Genomic DNA, 19,378 nt, shown 5'->3' on the forward strand with positions numbered 1-19,378 from the left:
AACATTTGACAAAACCGTTATGGCTGCAGTACGTTAGGACATGTTTGTGTAAAACAGAACAGTAGATGGTCATTATAGACTGAAACAGTAGTCTGATGACAAAAACAATTTGTGACCATAGACGTAAAGTAAAGGAAATTTGTTCTATATGCGGGTCATGTTTTATTCGCAACCATGTCACAGTTTGTGTAACATAATTCTCTTTTGACCATCAAAAGTTTCTGAGAACTCATTCTGGTTCCATTCTACCACTGTACCCAGAAAAATTCAGAATACGAATTGCTTCCTTTGCAACCATGGAAGAATCTTGCCAAACATTCAATGCCCCTCACTTTTACATTTTCTAGGGATTTTGCTGCGACAGTGCCATTCAATGATAGGTGTCCACACTTGTGACATGTCCCATCAAAGATTGCAGCTATATCAGTGTCACCTTCACTATTAGGAGGAGGATAGATTGCTACTCGTTATAAAGATGACACATTGATTTGCAGACAGACACAATGAAAAGATTGTTACATACAGGCTTTTGGCCAAAGCCTTCTTCAGAAAAGAGAAATGCATGCACATTCACACGAGCAAGCACACCGCACACACACATGACCGCTGCCTCTGTCCGTTCCAGCCAAACAACAACAGAAACATGTTGAAAGGGAGCAACAATCCAGTGTTTGGGGGAAGGGAGAGGGATGGCAGGGTACGGGTACGGGAAGAGGAATTGGTGTGACCTGGTGGAGCATGCCATGACTAGAGGTGGCGGGATAGGGCTGACATGTTCAGTGTCAGGAGGCTGTGAGGGATGAAGATAGGGGGGATGGAAAGAAGAGGAGGGGGGATGGAAAGAAGAGGAGCAGAGAAGAGCAAAAGGCCAGTTGCACTGGCAGAGAGCAGTGCACAGTGAGTGGAAAGTGTGAGGATGCTCAGTTACCGTAGATTGAGGACGGGGTGATTTCAGGAGCGGAGAATGTGTTTTGAGAATAACTTCCATCTGCACAGTTCAGAAAAGCTGTTGGGGGAAGGGAAAATCCAGGTGGCCTTGGTTGTGAAGCAGCCATTGAAATCAAGCACATTTTGTTCAGGTGCATGTTGAGTCACAGGGCTGTCTACTTTGCTCTTGCCCATAGTTTGGCAGTGGCAGTTGATGCTGTTGGTCAGATGTTTGGTAACCATGCCAATTTAAAAAGCTGAAGAATGATTGCACAGAGGTAGTGGCAGGACGTCTGATGAGGTGGCATGAGCCCATGACAGGACTTGAATAAAGAGTGCTTTGTGGGCAGATTCGGCAGGTCTTCCAAAGGGATATGATTCCTGTGCCAAGGGATTGGGAATGGCACAGGGATGGACTAGAATGTTGTGGATGTTGGGTGGGTGATGGAACATCACTTTAGGAGGGGAGAAAGGATCTTGGGTAGATGACCCTCATTTCATGGCATGATGATCGATAATCAAAGCCCTGACGAAGGATGTGGTTCAGTTGTTCCAGTCCGAGATGGTACTGAGTGATGAAAGGTACACTCCTTTGTGGCTGGTTTTTGGGGTTGGTGGAAGGAGTGGGGGTTTGCAGGCCTATGGCATGTGAAATGTGTTAACGGATTGGATCTGGGAGGTAGTGTCAGTCTGTAGAGGCCTTTGTGAGACCTTCAGTGTACTGGGCAAGGGAGCCATCCCGAGATGGTCAGGCTGTGTAGGAGGGATTTTCTGTGTGGAAGGGAGGAAATCTGTTGAAATACAGGTACTGTTGGTGGTTGGTGTGTTTAGTGTGGGCTGAAGTGTGGATGGAGCCATCGAGAGGAGGAGTCAATGCCCAGGCACATTGTGTTGAGGAGGAGCAAATGAAGCGGATGAGAGAAAAGGTGTTGAGATTGTGAGGGAATGAGGACAGGATGTCTGGCCATGAGTCCATGTCATGAAGATACTATCAGTGAACGTGAACCAGACCAGGAGTTTGGGATTTTTGGATGCTTGGAGTGTTTCCTCTAGATGGCCCATAAACAGGATGGCATAGGAGGGTGCCATGTGGGTGCCCATGGCTATGCTGCCAGTTTCTTTGTACACCTTCACTTCAAAGGAGAAAAAGTTGTGTGTTAGGATGTATTTAGTAAGGTGGGTGGTGAATGAGGTAGTGGTTTTGCAGTCTGAAGGATGTTGGAAGAGTTATTGTTCAATGGCAGCAAGACTAAGGGCATGAGGGATATTGATGTACGAAAAAGTGTCATCAACAGTGACGAATAAGGATCCAGAAGATAAAGGAGTGGAGTTGGTGGAGAGTCATTGAAGGAATGGCTGATGTGAGAGGCTAGATTCAGGCAATTCATTGTGGAGGTTTTGGTCAATGAGGGCAGAAAGTCTTTCAATGGAAGCACAGTAACCAGCTACAATGAGGCATCCAGGATTGCAGTGTTTGTGGAGTTTGACGAGCATGTAGAATGTGGGAGTGCAGGATATCACAGGTGTGAGGAGGAGATGGATTCAGGGAAGAGGTTCTGGGAAGTTCCTAGGGCTTGAAGGAGGGATTGGAGGTTATGTTGGACTTCTGGGGTGGGATCACTGTGGCAGAGTTTATAGGTTGAGGTATCAGACAACTGGTAGAGGCCTTCTGCCAGGTAGTCAGTGCTATTCATAACAACAGTGATAGAACCTTTGTCTACTGATAGGATGATAAGGTCAGGATTTGTGTTGAGGTTCTGTGTGGCTGTCACCTTCATTGCACACCACAGTACCTTCTACTGTTTTCATCACAGACACAGCACTTACTTCACTGAGGCTGTCAAGAAGGAACTGCGTATAGTTCACCAAATCTTGGAGGTAGTGGCAAATCCACAATAGCAGCTCTTCTTCTTTTCCCAATACACCTTATTCCATACTCTATTATATTATAAACTCTTCTTGGACAATCCAGGAGAGTATCCAGTTTTAGTTACTCCATAGAAGTCACAAAACATTTGAAGCTTACTGGCCACACCTTTACTGCCTCCAGGGTGTACCATTTCAATACCACATTTTCAGCAGAATGTACACAGAACAAAGTCCTTTTGAAGCCTACACAAAGCACTCAGTTCAGAAACTATGGAACCACATTCAGTTAAATGTTTTGATTGGAACTCTTTAGTAGTGTCACTCTGGGTCTCCATGTATTTGAGCTTCTGTCTTGGGGCACTTCATAGAGTTGGTCTGGCATCCAATCAGTTTGTAGAGCTACTTACACAGTCTGATTTCTGTAAAATGTGCACTTTCCAGTACCAAAATACTTATCTGGAAGTATAATAACTTACAAGAATGGCAAAAATAGCAACAACTCAAACCACAGAAAAGTTTATAAACATAACAACTTTTGAAGACCAAAGATATACAAAGGAAAAACATGAGACCATTGTAAAGAATATCTCATAATGGAGCTGCCAACTCAAGAAACAGCAGTGTAATATATCTTTCCCAAAAAAGGATCGAAGGATCTAATTACAACATGTACTTGTGAAAGAAGCAGAAACATGGGTGTGGGCACACACAGAGAGGTCTTTTAAGTTATTTTTGAAACAACTTTCCAATGTCCAATTCCTTTTACTACTGTTTTGTTCAAAAAAACTCAAAACATCAATTTAAGATGAAAAATTTTAAAAAATAAAAAAAAATTTGAGTGGATTCACAAGCAAGTGGCCCAAAGAATTTTTACCTGGTTGTCAATGAATGGATGGAATGACGGGTAGTAATGAGTAATTTGTGGAAAAGACAGATACAGATTTTGATACTCAGTCCTGATTCTCTCTCTCTCTCTCTCTCTCTCTCTCTCTCTCTCTCTCTCTCTCTCTCTCTAGTTTTCTCTCTTTTCCTCTCACATTTCTTAATAAATAAATTGTTGCACTTATTAGAAAGTGTTTTACATAAATGTATTTCCTTGCATGAAAATCTTTGGTTTTGACACTTCTGTGACCTCTTGTACTTGCAGTCATGAATTTTTTATCTTGCAAAGTACTCAGAATGTAAGTCTCTCCACACTGACATATATTAACTATCTCAGCTACAGGCATTTTAAACTCAATCACTTTTTCTGAAGCAACCTGTAACATGATATGTTTCTTGCAAGATTTGGGTAGATTTCCATAGAAGTTCATAAGTCTCTTTCAGAACTCAACATAGCAGTTTACTTCTTACCAATTTGTCCTGTTGCTGTGAAATACGTAGCACTATGCAGTCCGACTATTAACATGTGACCTCCATCGTTTGAACTGCAATTAATTGTGTTTCTCATTCCTCCAGTTTTCTTACCTTTAATGTATTAATTATGATTTGAAGGATTCTAAGGCTCAACCCACAACTGTGGTTGTGTGGGAGGTTGCCTCAAGGCAGGTGGTGAAAGACTTCCCAGGGGGCCGCATATAAGGTATTCCCGGTTAGTCTGACAAACAGGTTCCAGGTGCTGTCTGTGGCTGACACTGTTGCTCAGCCAGATGCACTCTCCTGTCCTGTTTCAGAGAAAACCTCTCAGCCTGCAAGATCTGGGCAATCACAGAGGGTGGGATTATTGGTAGTTGGGAGCTCCAACATAGGCACATTATGCTCCCTTAGGGACTTGGCTTCCAAGAGAGGGAAGGAAGCGAATGTGCACTTCTTGTGCATACCGGGTGGAGTCATTTCAGACGTGGAACAGGTCCAACCAGACGCCATGAAGAACACAGGGTGTAGCCAACTGTAGGTGATGGCTCTCGTCAATACCAATGACCTGTGTCACTTTGGATCAGAAGGGATTCCCTCTGATTTCAAGTGGCTAGCAGAAGGGATAAAGGCCGCTAGTCTTGCTTGCGAGATGAAAGCAGAGCTCACTATTTGCAGCATAGTTGAGAGGACCGATTGTGGATCTCTGGTAAAGAGCCAAGAGGATGGTCCGAATCAGAGGCTCAGACCATGTAGGCTGCAAGACTCCTTGACTTGCACCGTAGGATGGTTGGGTTTTGAGTTCCGCTGAAGAGGTCAGGCATCCACTTCGCGCAGGAGGTGGCTACACAGAGAGCAGAGGCTGTGTGGCGTGGACTGGGTGTTTTTTTAGGTCAGAGTGTCTCAGAAAACAAGAAAAGGGCTTCAGTCTCAAAGGGTGCAGGCTCAACACAGGAAGACTGGAGATACAGGAACCATTGGTATAGCAGTTGTAAAATGTTGTAGCTGTGTTGGGAAAGTAGATGAGCTTCAAGCACTAATAGAAAACACTGATGCTCAAATTGTTACAGGCACTGAAAGCTGGCTAAAGCCGGAGATAAGTTCAGCTGAAATTTTTGCGAAGAACCTAACGGTGTTCCGATAGTATAGGCTAAACACAGTAGTATGTTTGTCGCTGTTAGTAGTAGTTTATAGTGTTGCAAAATTGAAGTAGATACACTGAAGCGCCAAAGAAACTGGTATAGGCACATGTATTCAAACACAGAGAAATGCAAACAGGCAGGATACGACGTGCCATTAGCAGCACCTGTGTAAGACAACAGGTGTCTGGCACAGTTGTTAGATCGGTTACTGCTGGTACAATGGCAGGTTATCAAGATTTAAGTGAGTCTGAACGTGACGTTATAGTCAGTGCACAAGTGATGGGACACAGCACCTCCGAGGTTGCAATGAATGGGGATTTTCCCGTATGACCATTTCACGACTGTCCTGTGAATATCCAGAATCCAGTAAAATATCAAATCTCTGACATCCTGCAAGAACGGAACTGACAGTGACTGAAGAGAATTATTCAACGTGACAGAAGTGCAACGCCTCTGCAAATTGCTACAGATTTCAATGCTGGACCATCAACAAGTGTCCGCATGCAAACCATTCAACGAAACATCATCGATATGGTCTTTCGGAGCCGAAGACCCACTCATGTACCTGTGACGACTGCATGACACAAGGTTTTACGCCTCGCCTGGGCCCATCAACTCTGACATCTGACTGTTGATGACTGGAAACATGTTGCCTGGTCAGACGAGTCTCGTTTCAAGTTGTATCAAATGGATCGAAATGTATGCATATGGAGACAGCCTCATGAATCCATGGCCCCTGTATGTCAGCAGGAGACTGCTCAAGCTGGTGGAAGCTTTGTCATGGTGTGGGGCATGTGCAGTTGGAATGATATGGGACCCGTCTAAATATGACTCTGTCAGGTGACACATACATAAGCATCCTGTCTGATCACCTGCATCCATTCATGTCCACAGGTCATTCCTAAGGACTTGTCCAGCAGGACAGTGCGACACCCCACGCATCCAGAAGTTCTACAGAGTGGCTCCAAGAACACTCTTCTGAGTTGAAACACTTCCACTGGCCACCAATCTCCCCAGACAGGAACATTATTGAGCATATCTGGGATGCCTTGCAACATGCTGTTCAGAAAAATCTCCACCCCCTCGCACTCTTTATGGACAGCCCTGCAGGATTCATGATGTCAGTTCCCTCCACCCCTACTTCAGACATTAGTCGGGTACATGCCCTGTCGTGTTGCAGCACTTCTGCATGCTCGTGAGGGCCCTACAAGATATTAGGCAGGTGTACCAGTTTCTTTGGCTCTTTAGTGTGGTTCCTGTGAGTTAGTATGGGCAGAGGTCATTCTTGACAATCAGACTAGAATAATAATTGTATCCTTTTACTGACCTCCCAATTCAGATGATACAATTGCTGAAAGATTCAAAGAAAACTAGAGTGTAATTTCAAACTTTACCTAACTCATACGATTACAGTTGATGATGACTTTAATTTACTCTTGATATCTTGGAAAAAATATGTGTTTAAATCCAGAGGTGTGCATAAAACATCATCCAAAATTGTGCAAAATGCAATGTCTGAAAATTATTTTGAGCAGACAGCTCATAAACCCACACTAATAGTAAATGGCTGTCTCCACTCCTTCCAGATTAACAGTGTAAGTGTAGACCAGATGGTACTTGAATTCAAAGAAACAGTATTGGCAACAATTGAGATATTTATACCGAATGAATTAACAAACAATGGAGCTGATCCTCCTTGGCACACAAAACGGGTCGAACACTGTTGCAGAAATAACGAAAAAAACATGCCAAATTTAAACAGACACACAATCTCCAAGATTGGTGATCTTTTACAGAGGCTTGAAATTTAGCGTGGACTTCAATGTGAGATGCTTATAATAGTTTCCACAACGAAACTTTGTCTCAAAACCTGGCAGAAAATCCAAGGAGATTCTGGTCCTGTGTGAAGTATGCTAGTGGCAAGACACAATCAATGCCTTCTCTGAGTGATAGCAATGGAGATACTGTTAAAGACAGTGCTGACAAAGCAGAGTTACTAAACACTTCTTTCCGAAATGCCTTCACAAAAGAAGACGAAGTAAATATCCCACAATTCGAATCAAGAACAGCTGCCAACATGAGTAGTGTAGAAGTAGATATCCTTGGAAGTAGTGAAGCAACTTAAATTGTTTAATAAAAGCAAGCCTTCCAGTCCAGACTGTATACCAAGTAGGTTCCTTTCAGAGTATGCTGATGCAATTGCTCCATACTTAACAATCATATACAACCATTTTCTTGACGAAAGATCTGTACCCAAAGACTGGAAAGTTGCACAGGTCACATTAACATTCAAGAAGGGAGTAGGAGTAATCCACTAAATTACAGGCCCATATCATTAGCGTCAATATGCAACAGGATTTTGGAACATAAATTGTATTCAAACACTATGCATTATCTCGAAGAGGACAGTTTATTGATCCACAGTCAACACAGATTTAGAAAACATAGTTCTTGTGAAACACAACTAGCTGTTTACTTACACGAAGTGTTGAGTGCTATTGACAAGGGGTTTCAAATTGATTCCATATTTCTAGATTTCCAGAAGGCATTTGGCACAGTAGTACACAAGCAACTTGTCGTGAAATGGCGTGCTTATGGAATATCACCTCAGTTATGTGACTGGATTCATGATATCCTGTCATAGAGGTCACAGTTCATAGTAACTGACAGAAAGTCATTGAGTGAAACAGAAGTTGTTTCTGGCATTTCCCAAGGTAATGCTATAGGCCCTTTGCTGTTCCTTATCTCTATAAACGATTTAGGAGACAATCCTAGCAGCCATCGTAGGTTGTTTGCAGATGTGCTGTCATTTATTGTTTAGTAAAGTCATCAGACAATCAAAAGAAATTGCAAAATGATTTAGAAAGGATATCTATATGGTGCAAAAATTGGCAGTTGACCCTAAATAACGAAAAGTGTGAGGTCATCCACATGAGTGCTAAAAGGTATCCGTTAAACTTCGATTACACGATAAATCAGTCAAATCTAAAGCCTGTAAATTCAACTAAATACCTATGAATTACAATTGAAAACAACTTCAATTGGAAGAAACACGTAGGAAATGTTTTGGGGAAGGTCAATCAAAGACTGCATTTTATTGGCAGGACATTTAGAAAATGTAATAGATCTAATAAAGAGACCGCCTACATTATGCTTGTATGTCCTCTTTTAGAATACTGCTGTGTGGTGTGGGATCCTTAACAGATAGGATTGACAGAGTACATCGAGAAAGTTCATAGAAGATCAGCACATTTTGTATTATCGCGAAATAAGGGGGAGAGTGCCACTGAAATGATACAGGATTTGGGGTGGACGTCATTAAAACAAAGGCATTTTTTCTTGCAGTGGAATCTTCTCATGAAACTTCAATCACCGACTGTCTCCTTCGAATGCAAAAATATTTTGTTGATGCTGACCTGCATAGGGAGAAATGATCACCGTAATAAAATAAGGGAAATGAGAGCTCGCACAGAAAGATATAGGTTTTTTTTTTCAGCAAGCTGTATGAGATTGGAATCATAGAGAATTATTGTGAAGGTGGTTCGCTCAGATTTATACCCGTAATAGAGTATACCTTGTGTTTTACTATGCAGTTTGTTCTCTGCATTTTGACTGCCAAGCAGCATTTGTTGTGAATGAAAGAGAAATAGAATGGTTACTCAAGTTTTTATAAATTTTTGTTGAAAACCAGTGGCTCACACGTATAATTGTGAGTTTTCTAAGCATTCATATTGTTGAGAGCTATGGTGCGCACTGTCTGGCATAGTGGTTAGTTTCACTAGTTAGCGTGCCATTGGTTGCCAGTTTAAACCCTACCATTGGCAATTATTTGTATTCATCGTTTATGTAATGTTTTCGAAATATCTTGTGTTTGTACTGTTCTTATATTCTGAAATATTTGGTGTTCATATAAATATTCTAGCATGCTAGAATATTTGATGTTCATTTAAATAGCAGCATTCTCCATCCAGGAGATCATTTCTGTTCTGGTTGTACATTGGTGTCAGTAAGAAATGTATTTTCAGTTCTACGTGTTGCACTTCATTGACAACCCTTCGGGTTAGGACTTTATTATATTTTCAGTGTGACAATATTCATAAGTAATACCCATGATCAGTAAAGCACTGTGGTGTCCAAACAAACCTTTGGGTTTGAGGACAGCTTTACTTTATTAGATAATTTATAAATTCGCTATATGAACATGAAAAAAACTGTAACAACAAAATAAATGCTGTTGTGGTTTTAATATTTGCATATAAGTTTTCTTATAATATTCATTGTTTTAGCCAATACATCAGCCAGTGAACACAGTAATTCATCATGGGCTGAAATGGAAAGCTATGTCATTGGTAATATGCAGATGTACCCACCAACATTATCCACAAGACAAATTTTAATCCTGCGATATCTAACCCCTATGGGTGAATATCAAGAGGTGAGTCAATTAAAAAAATTTTTTCTCTCCTTTTATATGCTGGTTTCAACTCTGAATCACATGTGGATTGCAGATAGCAATCTCTCAGCTAAGAAGGAACAGAGATGTTATTCTAATTGACCTTTATGGTTGCATCAAGCAACTAGTTATTCTTGCATTACCACAATGTATTGCGTAACGCAACAGTTTAGCTCACACTTTCTGCATCCACCACTGGTCTTGGACTATTTGTGCTACTTTCTATTTTCTTTTAATTTACAGTTCCTTGGTCATGTTTTTGAACACAATGCCCTGGAGTTAGTACTCAAGTACACAAATGTGAGAGAGACTAAGGATTCGAGATTGGCATTTGAAGCACTAAAATACCTGGCAGCTTTGCTGTGCCATAAAAAGTTTTCTATCGAATTCATTAACATGAGAGGCTTGCAGGTAAGTACTTATATAATCATTTGTGCAATGTATTTATGTAGTTAATGCTTTACATGGATTTGTAATTTTTAAAATTAGTAAAAATAGCTAAAGAATTTTTAACTTTTACTGTCTGTAATTATTAATGAAGATTAAATTGTCTCCCAATAATCTGCATGAAATTCATAGTAGTTGGTTGTCGCTTAATCAGCATTTCAGTATTACCATAATTTTCTCTCTTTATGATATGGAGATACTGATTTACCAATGACATTCCTTCAAATGAAATAGGGATGTAACTCTGGTTCAAAAGCATTGCCTCAGTGTGTTACTCTGACGTTATCACTTTTCAGTACTTCAGTAATACATTATTTTAATTGTTGTAAAGTACAAAATGCTTAAGTATCCAGAAACCTTTTGAAAACATATATAAGCAGAAAACAAGCACTTGTGTGCGCATGTGATACTGAATTGAGTAAGGTGTAGAGTAAGTTAGCCCTGTGGATACAGACAGATTGGAACCTGGCCATTAGAAGTTTGAAATTGGCATGACGCTCTTGCAACCATAACATTACCTTATACCAATAGTTCCCAACCTTTCTGAGGCTATTGCCCCAAAATGCAGTCAGAAATTGGCTGATGTTCACTCCCTACAGTGTCATCATCATTAGTACCTTACTGGACTATCATTTTTAAAATGACGAAAAATAAACAATTATTGGAAGACTTCTGGCTGCCGTTGCTTTGTGTCTGACAACTGCCACTAATAGTAATAATAATACTGCACTACATAAAAAAAGGGAAAGGCAACGACTCACCTGTAATGGATTGATGTGTGGAGCAGAGTAACACATAACAGAAAACAGCATTCACACTAGCTACCGAGCACTAGATCTTCATTTTAGCAGTGGTACACCCATTCACACTCATAATTACACAGACACCCAAATGCCCACTCCTGTGGCCACTGCAAGGCTAATTAATGCTTTCAATAATCAAGTATCAATAATTAGTCTTGCTGTGGCCACAGGAGTGTGCATTATCGTAAGCTTGTGTGAATTCTGTCTTCCATTACGTGTTACTGTACTGCATGCATCGATCTGCTGTAGGTGGGTGGTTGCCTTTCCCTTATCTTACATAATGCTCCATCCAGAAATTTCCATTATTGTAACAATAATACACTGAATGTCTGCGGTAGGATTGTAGCCATTATGTAATAACTATTGTTTTAGGAACTACCTACAACTTGAAGGAGACATTTGTATGAGATATTTAAACATAGGTTATATAATGCCTCAGTTTTGCCATCAAGGATGGCTTGTAAAAAGTACAAAGTATGTGTGTAGTGGATGGTCTATGTGAGGATGATTTCACATGTTGTAACCTCCACCACACAGTGTCAAGCGTTATGTTAGTATTTGAAAAAATTGTGATTATTGGTACTTTATGTAATCAGTATTACAGCTTTATAAAACATTGGTAATAGTAATGACCTTTTAAGAATTCAGTTTCATGACCAAAACATAGTAGAACACATTTTCTACCCTTCAGAGGGTAATAGCTCCCAGGCTGGGAACAACTGCCTTTTGTGGTGCTGGACTGGGCATCAGTGACGCAGGCTGTGGTGCACTAGATAGGGGATGAGCAGCAGCAGCCACACAACAGCCACCACTTTACAGTGGCTGTGGAATGCTCGGTCGGAAGCTTGTAGATTTTAAACCATTTTATCACGTAAAATGCATTTTAATAAAACTGTTATTGTGTTGAATATGTTCTTCAGACATTTAAAAATGCACACATCTTTTACATTGATGATGTATTGTTTCCAGTGCTTTAAAAATACTGCATAATCATATGTACATAATTCTAAAAAGTATTATTATTTTAAATTCGAAGCCCCATTGGTTTTGATTTTTCCCTCAAAAAAATAGGCAGTGTGGTGTGGGACCCCTGACAGAATAGAGCCCATACCATGTGCTGTATTAACAATGTATACTAGTATATATGTATCTTATAAATATCCCATAAAATGTATTCGCTCCACAAGCTTGCCTAATTACTACCATCTTTTATGTGTGTGTTCTGCCGCTGCTTGGTGAGTAGATTTTTTATTTATCCAATTAAACTATAAAGTACGTATGTAGACTTAGATGTAAATTACTTGTTGTTGTATCAGGGATTGTAAGTTTTGGATAACTTGCTTGGTCTTTACTTTCTTGCTATTAGCTTGTTTATAGTTCTCTGGCACCAAAATAACCACTTTTTCAATCCAGCAACTAAAAAAGTTTGAAACATTTCACAAGCTACCAGCCTCCAGCAACTAAAAAAGTTTGAAACATTTCACAAGCTACCAGCCTTTAGTTTCATTAATGAAATAACATTTGTACTTAAGTTCTACTTTAATTTTTGATTATCCATCGGTCATAGTCATAACTTTGGTGAAGTACAAGAATAAGATTTACTTTCATTAGTTCATTCTCAAAGATCTGACAGCAATTAGGGATTTCTAGCCACCTGAATGTTTACGCAGTCTGTCCTGCATTATTTGTCAGTGCAACAATGAGTGATTACTAATATACAAAAGTGCGATTATGGCTGTTGTAGTATGTAGGTGTGATAGCTGCAATGTTATTGAAAAATATCAGTGACTTGTATCCTGTGAATTTTGTGTGCCATAGACATTTTAGCCAAGATAGACAGGTAGCCAGCACTCACCGTAGTAGTAGTTTGTCAAGTGCCTCGTAACTTCACAGATGAAAAAGAAGTTGAGACAGTGTATGATGCTATAAACGAAATTATCAAAATAATTAAAGGAGATGAAAATGTAATTGTGATGGGAGCTGACATTTAATGGGCAGAAAAGGAAGAGAAGAAAAAATCAGATGGATTATGTAATCATAAGATAAATTTTAAACTGCAAAACTTTTCCAGGGTGGATTTGGACTCGAACCATAATTTATTGGTTATGAACTGTGTATTAAAACTGAAAAAAATGCAGAAAGGTAGGAAATTGAGGAAATGAGATCTCACTAAATTGAAAGAATCAGATGGTTTGATGGTTTTGAAATGAAGTATTAGGCAAAAATAAGGAAAACAATGAAAGACAAATGGGTAGCTTTGAGAGATGAAATAGTGAAAGCAGCTGAGGATCAGATAGGTAAAACAAGAAGTCTCAGTAGAAACCCTCTGATAACACACAAGACATTGAATTTCACTAATGAAAAGAGAATATAGAAAAATGCAGCACATGAAGCAGGCAAAAGGGAATGCATAAGTCTAAAAACTGGGTGCTGGCAGAAAGTGTGAAATGGTTAAGACAGTACATTAACAGGACAAATACAAAACTGTAGAACATACATGATTAGGGGGAAGATAGATGCTAGCTGTTGGAAATTTAAAGAAATCTTTGGAGAAAACAGAAAGAACTGTAGATGGTGAGCTGGTGCCAAGTAAAGGAGGGAAGACTGAAAGGCAGAAGTATTGTACAAGGGAAATAAACATGAAGGTAATGTTATCAGTTGAGAAGAGACATACGGTGAAACCCCTATTATACTTTTCCGTGTGGTCTGAACTTAAAAAATGCAAAACTGAAGAAAATGCAGAATCAAGGAAAACATTAAAAAACCCCAAAATATGAGCAAAAAACATGTAATTGACACACATGATTAAAAAATGCAATCCTCTCCGATACATTGTATAAAATCTGATTGAGTGAATGAAATTAAATGTTCAGTATCATGTTTATACAATAATTTGTAATAATGAATTTCATCAGTGTGTAACAGTAAGTAAAAACTTGTCAAAAAATTGAAATTGATATCTGGGTACAATGTAGTCGAGCTATTTTCCGACATGCTACAACCACAAATTATATGTTAAAACATGCACTTTTGAGAGATCTTTCCTTTTGCCCACACAGAAAAATGCAAACATTGATGGACATGGTGTATTAAAACAGAAATATCTCAGCAGCGACGTGGTTTAAACCATAAGCATAAATACATACATCTGCTTAATGACAAAATTTGTTACCATTGCTGTTATTGTTTAACGGCTTTCTTACGAGCTACAGTTTAGATGCTTGCCATCGCCAAAATGTTATTTTAGGCTCGCTGAGGAAACAGAGATGTAAAAAAAATGAGTTTACTTCCCCAGTTGATGTTAAAAGTTTATTGGAAGTTGGCTCAGTGAATTTCTGTATAATGTGTAAATGTAAACTCGAAAGAATGCTCAGGCTCTACAGTTTTGCTTAATTCCCCTCTATCACTGCTGCCAATCTTTACTTTCTACAGTGTGTGGTGCAAAGCATATATGTGAGAAGTTTATATAGTTCTTGCAACTTTATCATGTCAGATTTGAGCAAGAAAGTCTTTCAAATGTGCTATCGCGAAACCATTGTTCTATTTCTGTGTAACATTTGTGCCATAGCACATCACCTGCATGAAAAGTGTATTTTCAGCACTTCACAAAATACTTTATCATCTACCTGCATTCCCGTCATTGAAGGGCCACTCCCCCTCTCCAAACATCCAGCAAGTGACCTCATTTTATGTTGGTTAGTGGTGTGGTAGGTGCACTAGCTGTTGGGTGACTTGAGTCACTAGCCAGTAAGAGCTCAGAGACTCAGTGTTTGAATTTAAAAGTTTGATGTTTGATATTTTTGCTAACTACAGTCCATTGGAAACACGTGCAAAAACATGAGACTGAGTTATAAGTGGCACAAGAAAGGTGGTCGTTGGTCTCCTTCATCACGTATTGGCTGGGTCCAGAGCACTTTGCATCAACTGTCTTGTTTTTCCACTGCTGCTGCAATGTAGCAGTAGCTGTATCATAATTGTGTGGTGAAGCTAAATGTTGCAAGCTGTGTTGGCAGTGTTGATAGTGGATTATGTTTGCATTTCCTCTCTCTTACGGCTCCACTCTTCGCAGTGGCCTGAAATATTCCCTCAACTCTGCCACCACCCGTGGAGCAAACCATCTGTCTTATGTACCACTTATAATTCGTTCAGTAGTCACATCAAATGTCAATAGGAAGAAAATGGAGCAAAGCCAAACGAGACATCAAGTAAGGACATAGAATCAAGGAAAACCTTATTAGGAAGAAACATAAAGTCGAGGTTTTTTTACCATTGATCTTATGGGCTTTTCACAAGGACTAATAATTTATGGTGTAGAATCACGAAAAACATAAAACTGGAGAACGTAAAATGGAAGTTCCACTGTAGTTGAAAGAGAAGTTGGGGTAGACAATATTGGAAAAAGAATTCGATAGAGCACTGAAAGATTGAAGTCTAAAGAAGGCTCTTGAGCTATCATCTTAATAAGTCATAGCTTCAAAATACTGACATGAATTATTTACAGAAAAAGGGAAAAACTTTTAGAAGCTTATCTTGGCAAAATCAGTTACGGTTCCAAAGAAATGTAGTAACATGTAGGCAGTACTGGTCCTGCGACATACCTTACAAAATAGATTAAGGAAAGGCAAGCATATGTTCATAGCATTTGTAGATTTAGAGAAAGCTTTTGACGTTGTTGGATCAACTACGCTCTTTGAAATTCTGAAGGGAGTGAGTAGTTATTCATGCTATGTCCAGAAACTAAATTGCAGTCATAAGAATCAAGGACATCACAGCGAAGTAGTTGTTGACAAGGTTGTAGCTTACCCCCATGTTAATCAGTATGCTCATTGAGCAAGCAGTAAAGGAAACCTTGGAGAAATTTGGAATTGCAATTAAAGTTACGGAAGAAGAAATATAAACTTTTGAGATTTTCCGATGACATAATTCTGTCAGGGATGGCAAAGGATTTATAAGAGTTATTAATGGATTGGAGAGTGTCTTCAAAAGAGGTTTTAAGATGAGCACCGACAAAAATAAAACGAGAACCAGTAATGGAATGTAGTTGAATTAAATCAGGAGATTGGAGGAAATTAGATTAAAAAATGTGACATTAAAAGGTAAGCAATGTGACTCTAAAAGCTGTAGGTGAGTTCTGCTATTTGTGCAGCAAAATAACTGACAATGGCCAAAGTAGAGAGGGTATAAAAATGCAGATCAGCAGTAGCAAAAAAATTCATTTCTGAAAGGGAGAAATTATGTAACATTGAACATAAATGTAATGTTAGGAAGTATTTTTGAAGGTATTTGGAGTGTAGCCTTGTACAGAAAGAGAATAGAGGCTTTTGAAATATGATGCTACTACAGAATAATCTTGAACATTAGGTGGGTCAGTTGAATGCCTGGTGTGAGAGTATTGAATTGGGGAGAAAATAATAACAATTGATAGTAAATGTCCTGCGGCATCAAGGAATCATCTGTTTACTAATGGAGGGAAATGTGGTGGGCAATATTTGTAATGGGATGCCTAGGCATGAATTAAATAAGCGGGTTCAAATGGATGTAGGATGCAATAATAATATATGTGTGAAATTTTTCCTCACACTGTAATAGATACTGTTTGTTTCTTAGTATGTATATTCATCTGTATGTTAGTCTGTATAGATCATAAGAATATCCAACTGATTCACTAGATTCCTCGTAAATTATGCCTGCCAGTTTTTAAAAAATCTAATGAATAATATTTTAAAAAAGTGCTGCCCATTGCTATGTTGTCGGCATCTGCAGAAAGGATTTGCCAATGAAAGAAGTTTACACAGTGCAGGGTGCCCTTCTTCACTTACAAAGGCAAAGCCAGTAAGGCTATATACTGGACATAAGGGCTTATAGGAATTGATAGAAATAAATTACGGTTTGTAACAAGCAGTTGGGCTATTAAGTGTACCACAAATCTGTTGAACTTGCTTTTGTAACACAGTTGCGTTGGTGAGGGAATGAGTGACTGGAAATATAGGATTAAGAAAAAAAAAAGAAACCAATTACCTAGAATTGACATCCTTTCCTTCAGCCATCTAGCAGTAGTGTTTTGTAACAAGACCCAAACCCTGACCGATGCCACATGAATTCCTTCTCCAGTGAGGAGATCCATCATGAATGTTAAACCTGTGGTGTGCACATTCTTGTTGGGCAAAAAAACTCTCTTGTTTGTGTGTGGGAAGTCTATGGTTTGGCTGGAGACTTGTCCTGTATTTATGTTGATATAGAAAATGTGAAGTGCCTTTTTAATTTGTACAGACATAAAATCATATTGTGCATCACAGTCCTGGCTGTTTTGCTAAATTTTCATTTAACTGTTGTTGTTCTATTTTAACAGTATTACTGTATTACTTAATACTTTTATTTATAATCTTTCATAAGCTGTAATTGACTGTGCTAACATGCACCTTAATCTAATCATTTTAGAATTGCTTTATTGTAACTCAACCAGAATTCGATTTTGTACTGGGAAGAAGTTGTGTTGGTGTAAGCTTCCGCAGTCAACTGCATGTAGAACACAGCTCACAAAATACAAATTTTAAGTTTGTGTTTTTCTGTGGCTATATGTTCCACATTTTAGGAGGTGATAGTAGAGACTAATTTGAATAAAATATTCCATTGTTGTTGTTGTCTTCAGTCCAGAGACTGGCAGCTCTCGATGCTACTCTATCCTCTTCAAGCGTCTTCATCTCCAGGTAACTACTGCAACCTACATCCTTCTGAATCTGCTTAGTGTATTCATCTCTAGGTCTCCCTCTACAGTTGCTACCCTCCAAGCTGTCCTCCAATACTAAATTGGTGATCCCTTGATGTCTCAGAACATGTCCTACCAACCGATCCCTTCTTGTAGTCAAGTTGTGCCACAAATTCCTCTTCTCCCCAATTCTATTCAGTACCTCCTCATTAGTTACTTGATCTACCCGTGTAATCTCGAGCATTCTTCTAAAGCACCACATTTCGAAGCCTTGTATTTTCTTCTTGTCTAAACTATTTATCGTCCATGTATCACCTCCATACACGGCTACAATCCTTACAAACACTTTACGAAAAGACTTCCTGACACTTAAACCTATACTCATTGTTAACAAATTTCTTTTCTTCAAAAATGGTTTCCTTGCCATCACCAGTCTACATTTTATACCCTCTCTACTTCAACCATCATCAGTTATAATGTTCACCAAATAGCAAAACTCGTCTATTACTGTAAGTGTCTCATTTCCTAATCTAATTCCCTCAGCATCACCTGATGTAATTCAGCTACATTCCATTATCCTCATTTAGCTTTTGTTGATATTCATCTTATATCCTCCTTTCAAGACACGGTCCATTCCATTCAACTGCTCTTCCAGGTGCATTGCTGTCTCTAACAGAATTACATGTCGTTACCAAACTTCAGAATTTTTTCTTCTTCTCTGTGGATTTTAATTCCTGCTCCAAAATTTTGTTTTGTTTCCATTACTGCTTGCTCAATATACAGATTAAATAATGTCGGTGATAGGCTGCAACCCTGCGTCACTCCCTTCTCAACGACTGCTTTCCTTTCAAGCTCGTTGACTCTTATAACTGCCATCTGGTTTCTGTACAAACTGTAAATAGCATTTTGCTCCCAGTATTTTTCCTGTCGCCTTCAGAACTGGAAAGAGAGTATTCCAGTCAACATTGGTAAAAGCTTTGTCAAGTCTACAAGTGATAGAAATGTAGTTTTGCCTTTCCTTAATCTATTTTCTAAGATAAGTTGTAGGGTCAGTATTGCCTCACGTGTTCCTACATTTCTATGAAATCCAAACTTATCTTACCCGAGGTCAGCTACCAGTTTTTCCATTTGTCTGTAAAGAATCCGTGTTAGTATTTTGCAGCCGTGACTTATTAAACTGATAGTTTGGTAATTTTCACACCTGTGAACACCTGCTTTCTTTGGGTTTGGAGTTTTATATACTTCTTAAAGTCTGGGTGTCTTTCGTTTGTCTCATATATCTTGCTCATTAGATGGTGGAGCTTTGACTTGGCTGGCACTCCCAAGGCTATCAATAGTTCTAATGGAATGTTGCCCACTCCTGGGGCCTTGTTTTGACTTTGATCTTTCAGTGCTCCGTCAAATTCTTCATGCAGTATTGTATCTTCCATTGCATCTTCATTGATGCCCTCTTCCATTTCCGTAATATTGCCCTCAACTACCTCACCCTTGTACAGACCCTCTATACACTCCTTCCACCTTTCTGCTTTCCCTTCTTTGCTTAGAACTGGTTTTTCCATTTCCGTAATATTGCCCTCAACTACCTCGCCCTTGTACAGACCCTCTATACACTCCTTCCACCTTTCTGCTTTCCCTTCTTTGCTTAGAACTGGTTTTCCATCTGAGCTCTTGATATTCA

The 19,378-nt window shown here is 39.2% G+C and overlaps 1 protein-coding gene across 1 annotated transcript in view; it reads left to right on the forward strand.

Moving 5' to 3' along the window:
• LOC124795922 (DDB1- and CUL4-associated factor 1-like) overlaps positions 1-19,378 on the forward strand; it is a 252,209-nt gene that overhangs the window by 131,218 nt on the left and 101,613 nt on the right. The window contains exons 9-10 of the mRNA XM_047260006.1: positions 9,578-9,726; positions 9,988-10,155. Of these exons, the coding sequence (XP_047115962.1) occupies positions 9,578-9,726; positions 9,988-10,155 (317 nt within the window). The remainder of the gene's footprint in view (positions 1-9,577; positions 9,727-9,987; positions 10,156-19,378) is intronic.

The sequence above is a fragment of the Schistocerca piceifrons genome, chromosome 1 (genome assembly GCF_021461385.2).
Source record: "Schistocerca piceifrons isolate TAMUIC-IGC-003096 chromosome 1, iqSchPice1.1, whole genome shotgun sequence".
In the NCBI taxonomy this organism is placed as follows: Eukaryota; Metazoa; Arthropoda; class Insecta; order Orthoptera; family Acrididae; genus Schistocerca; species Schistocerca piceifrons.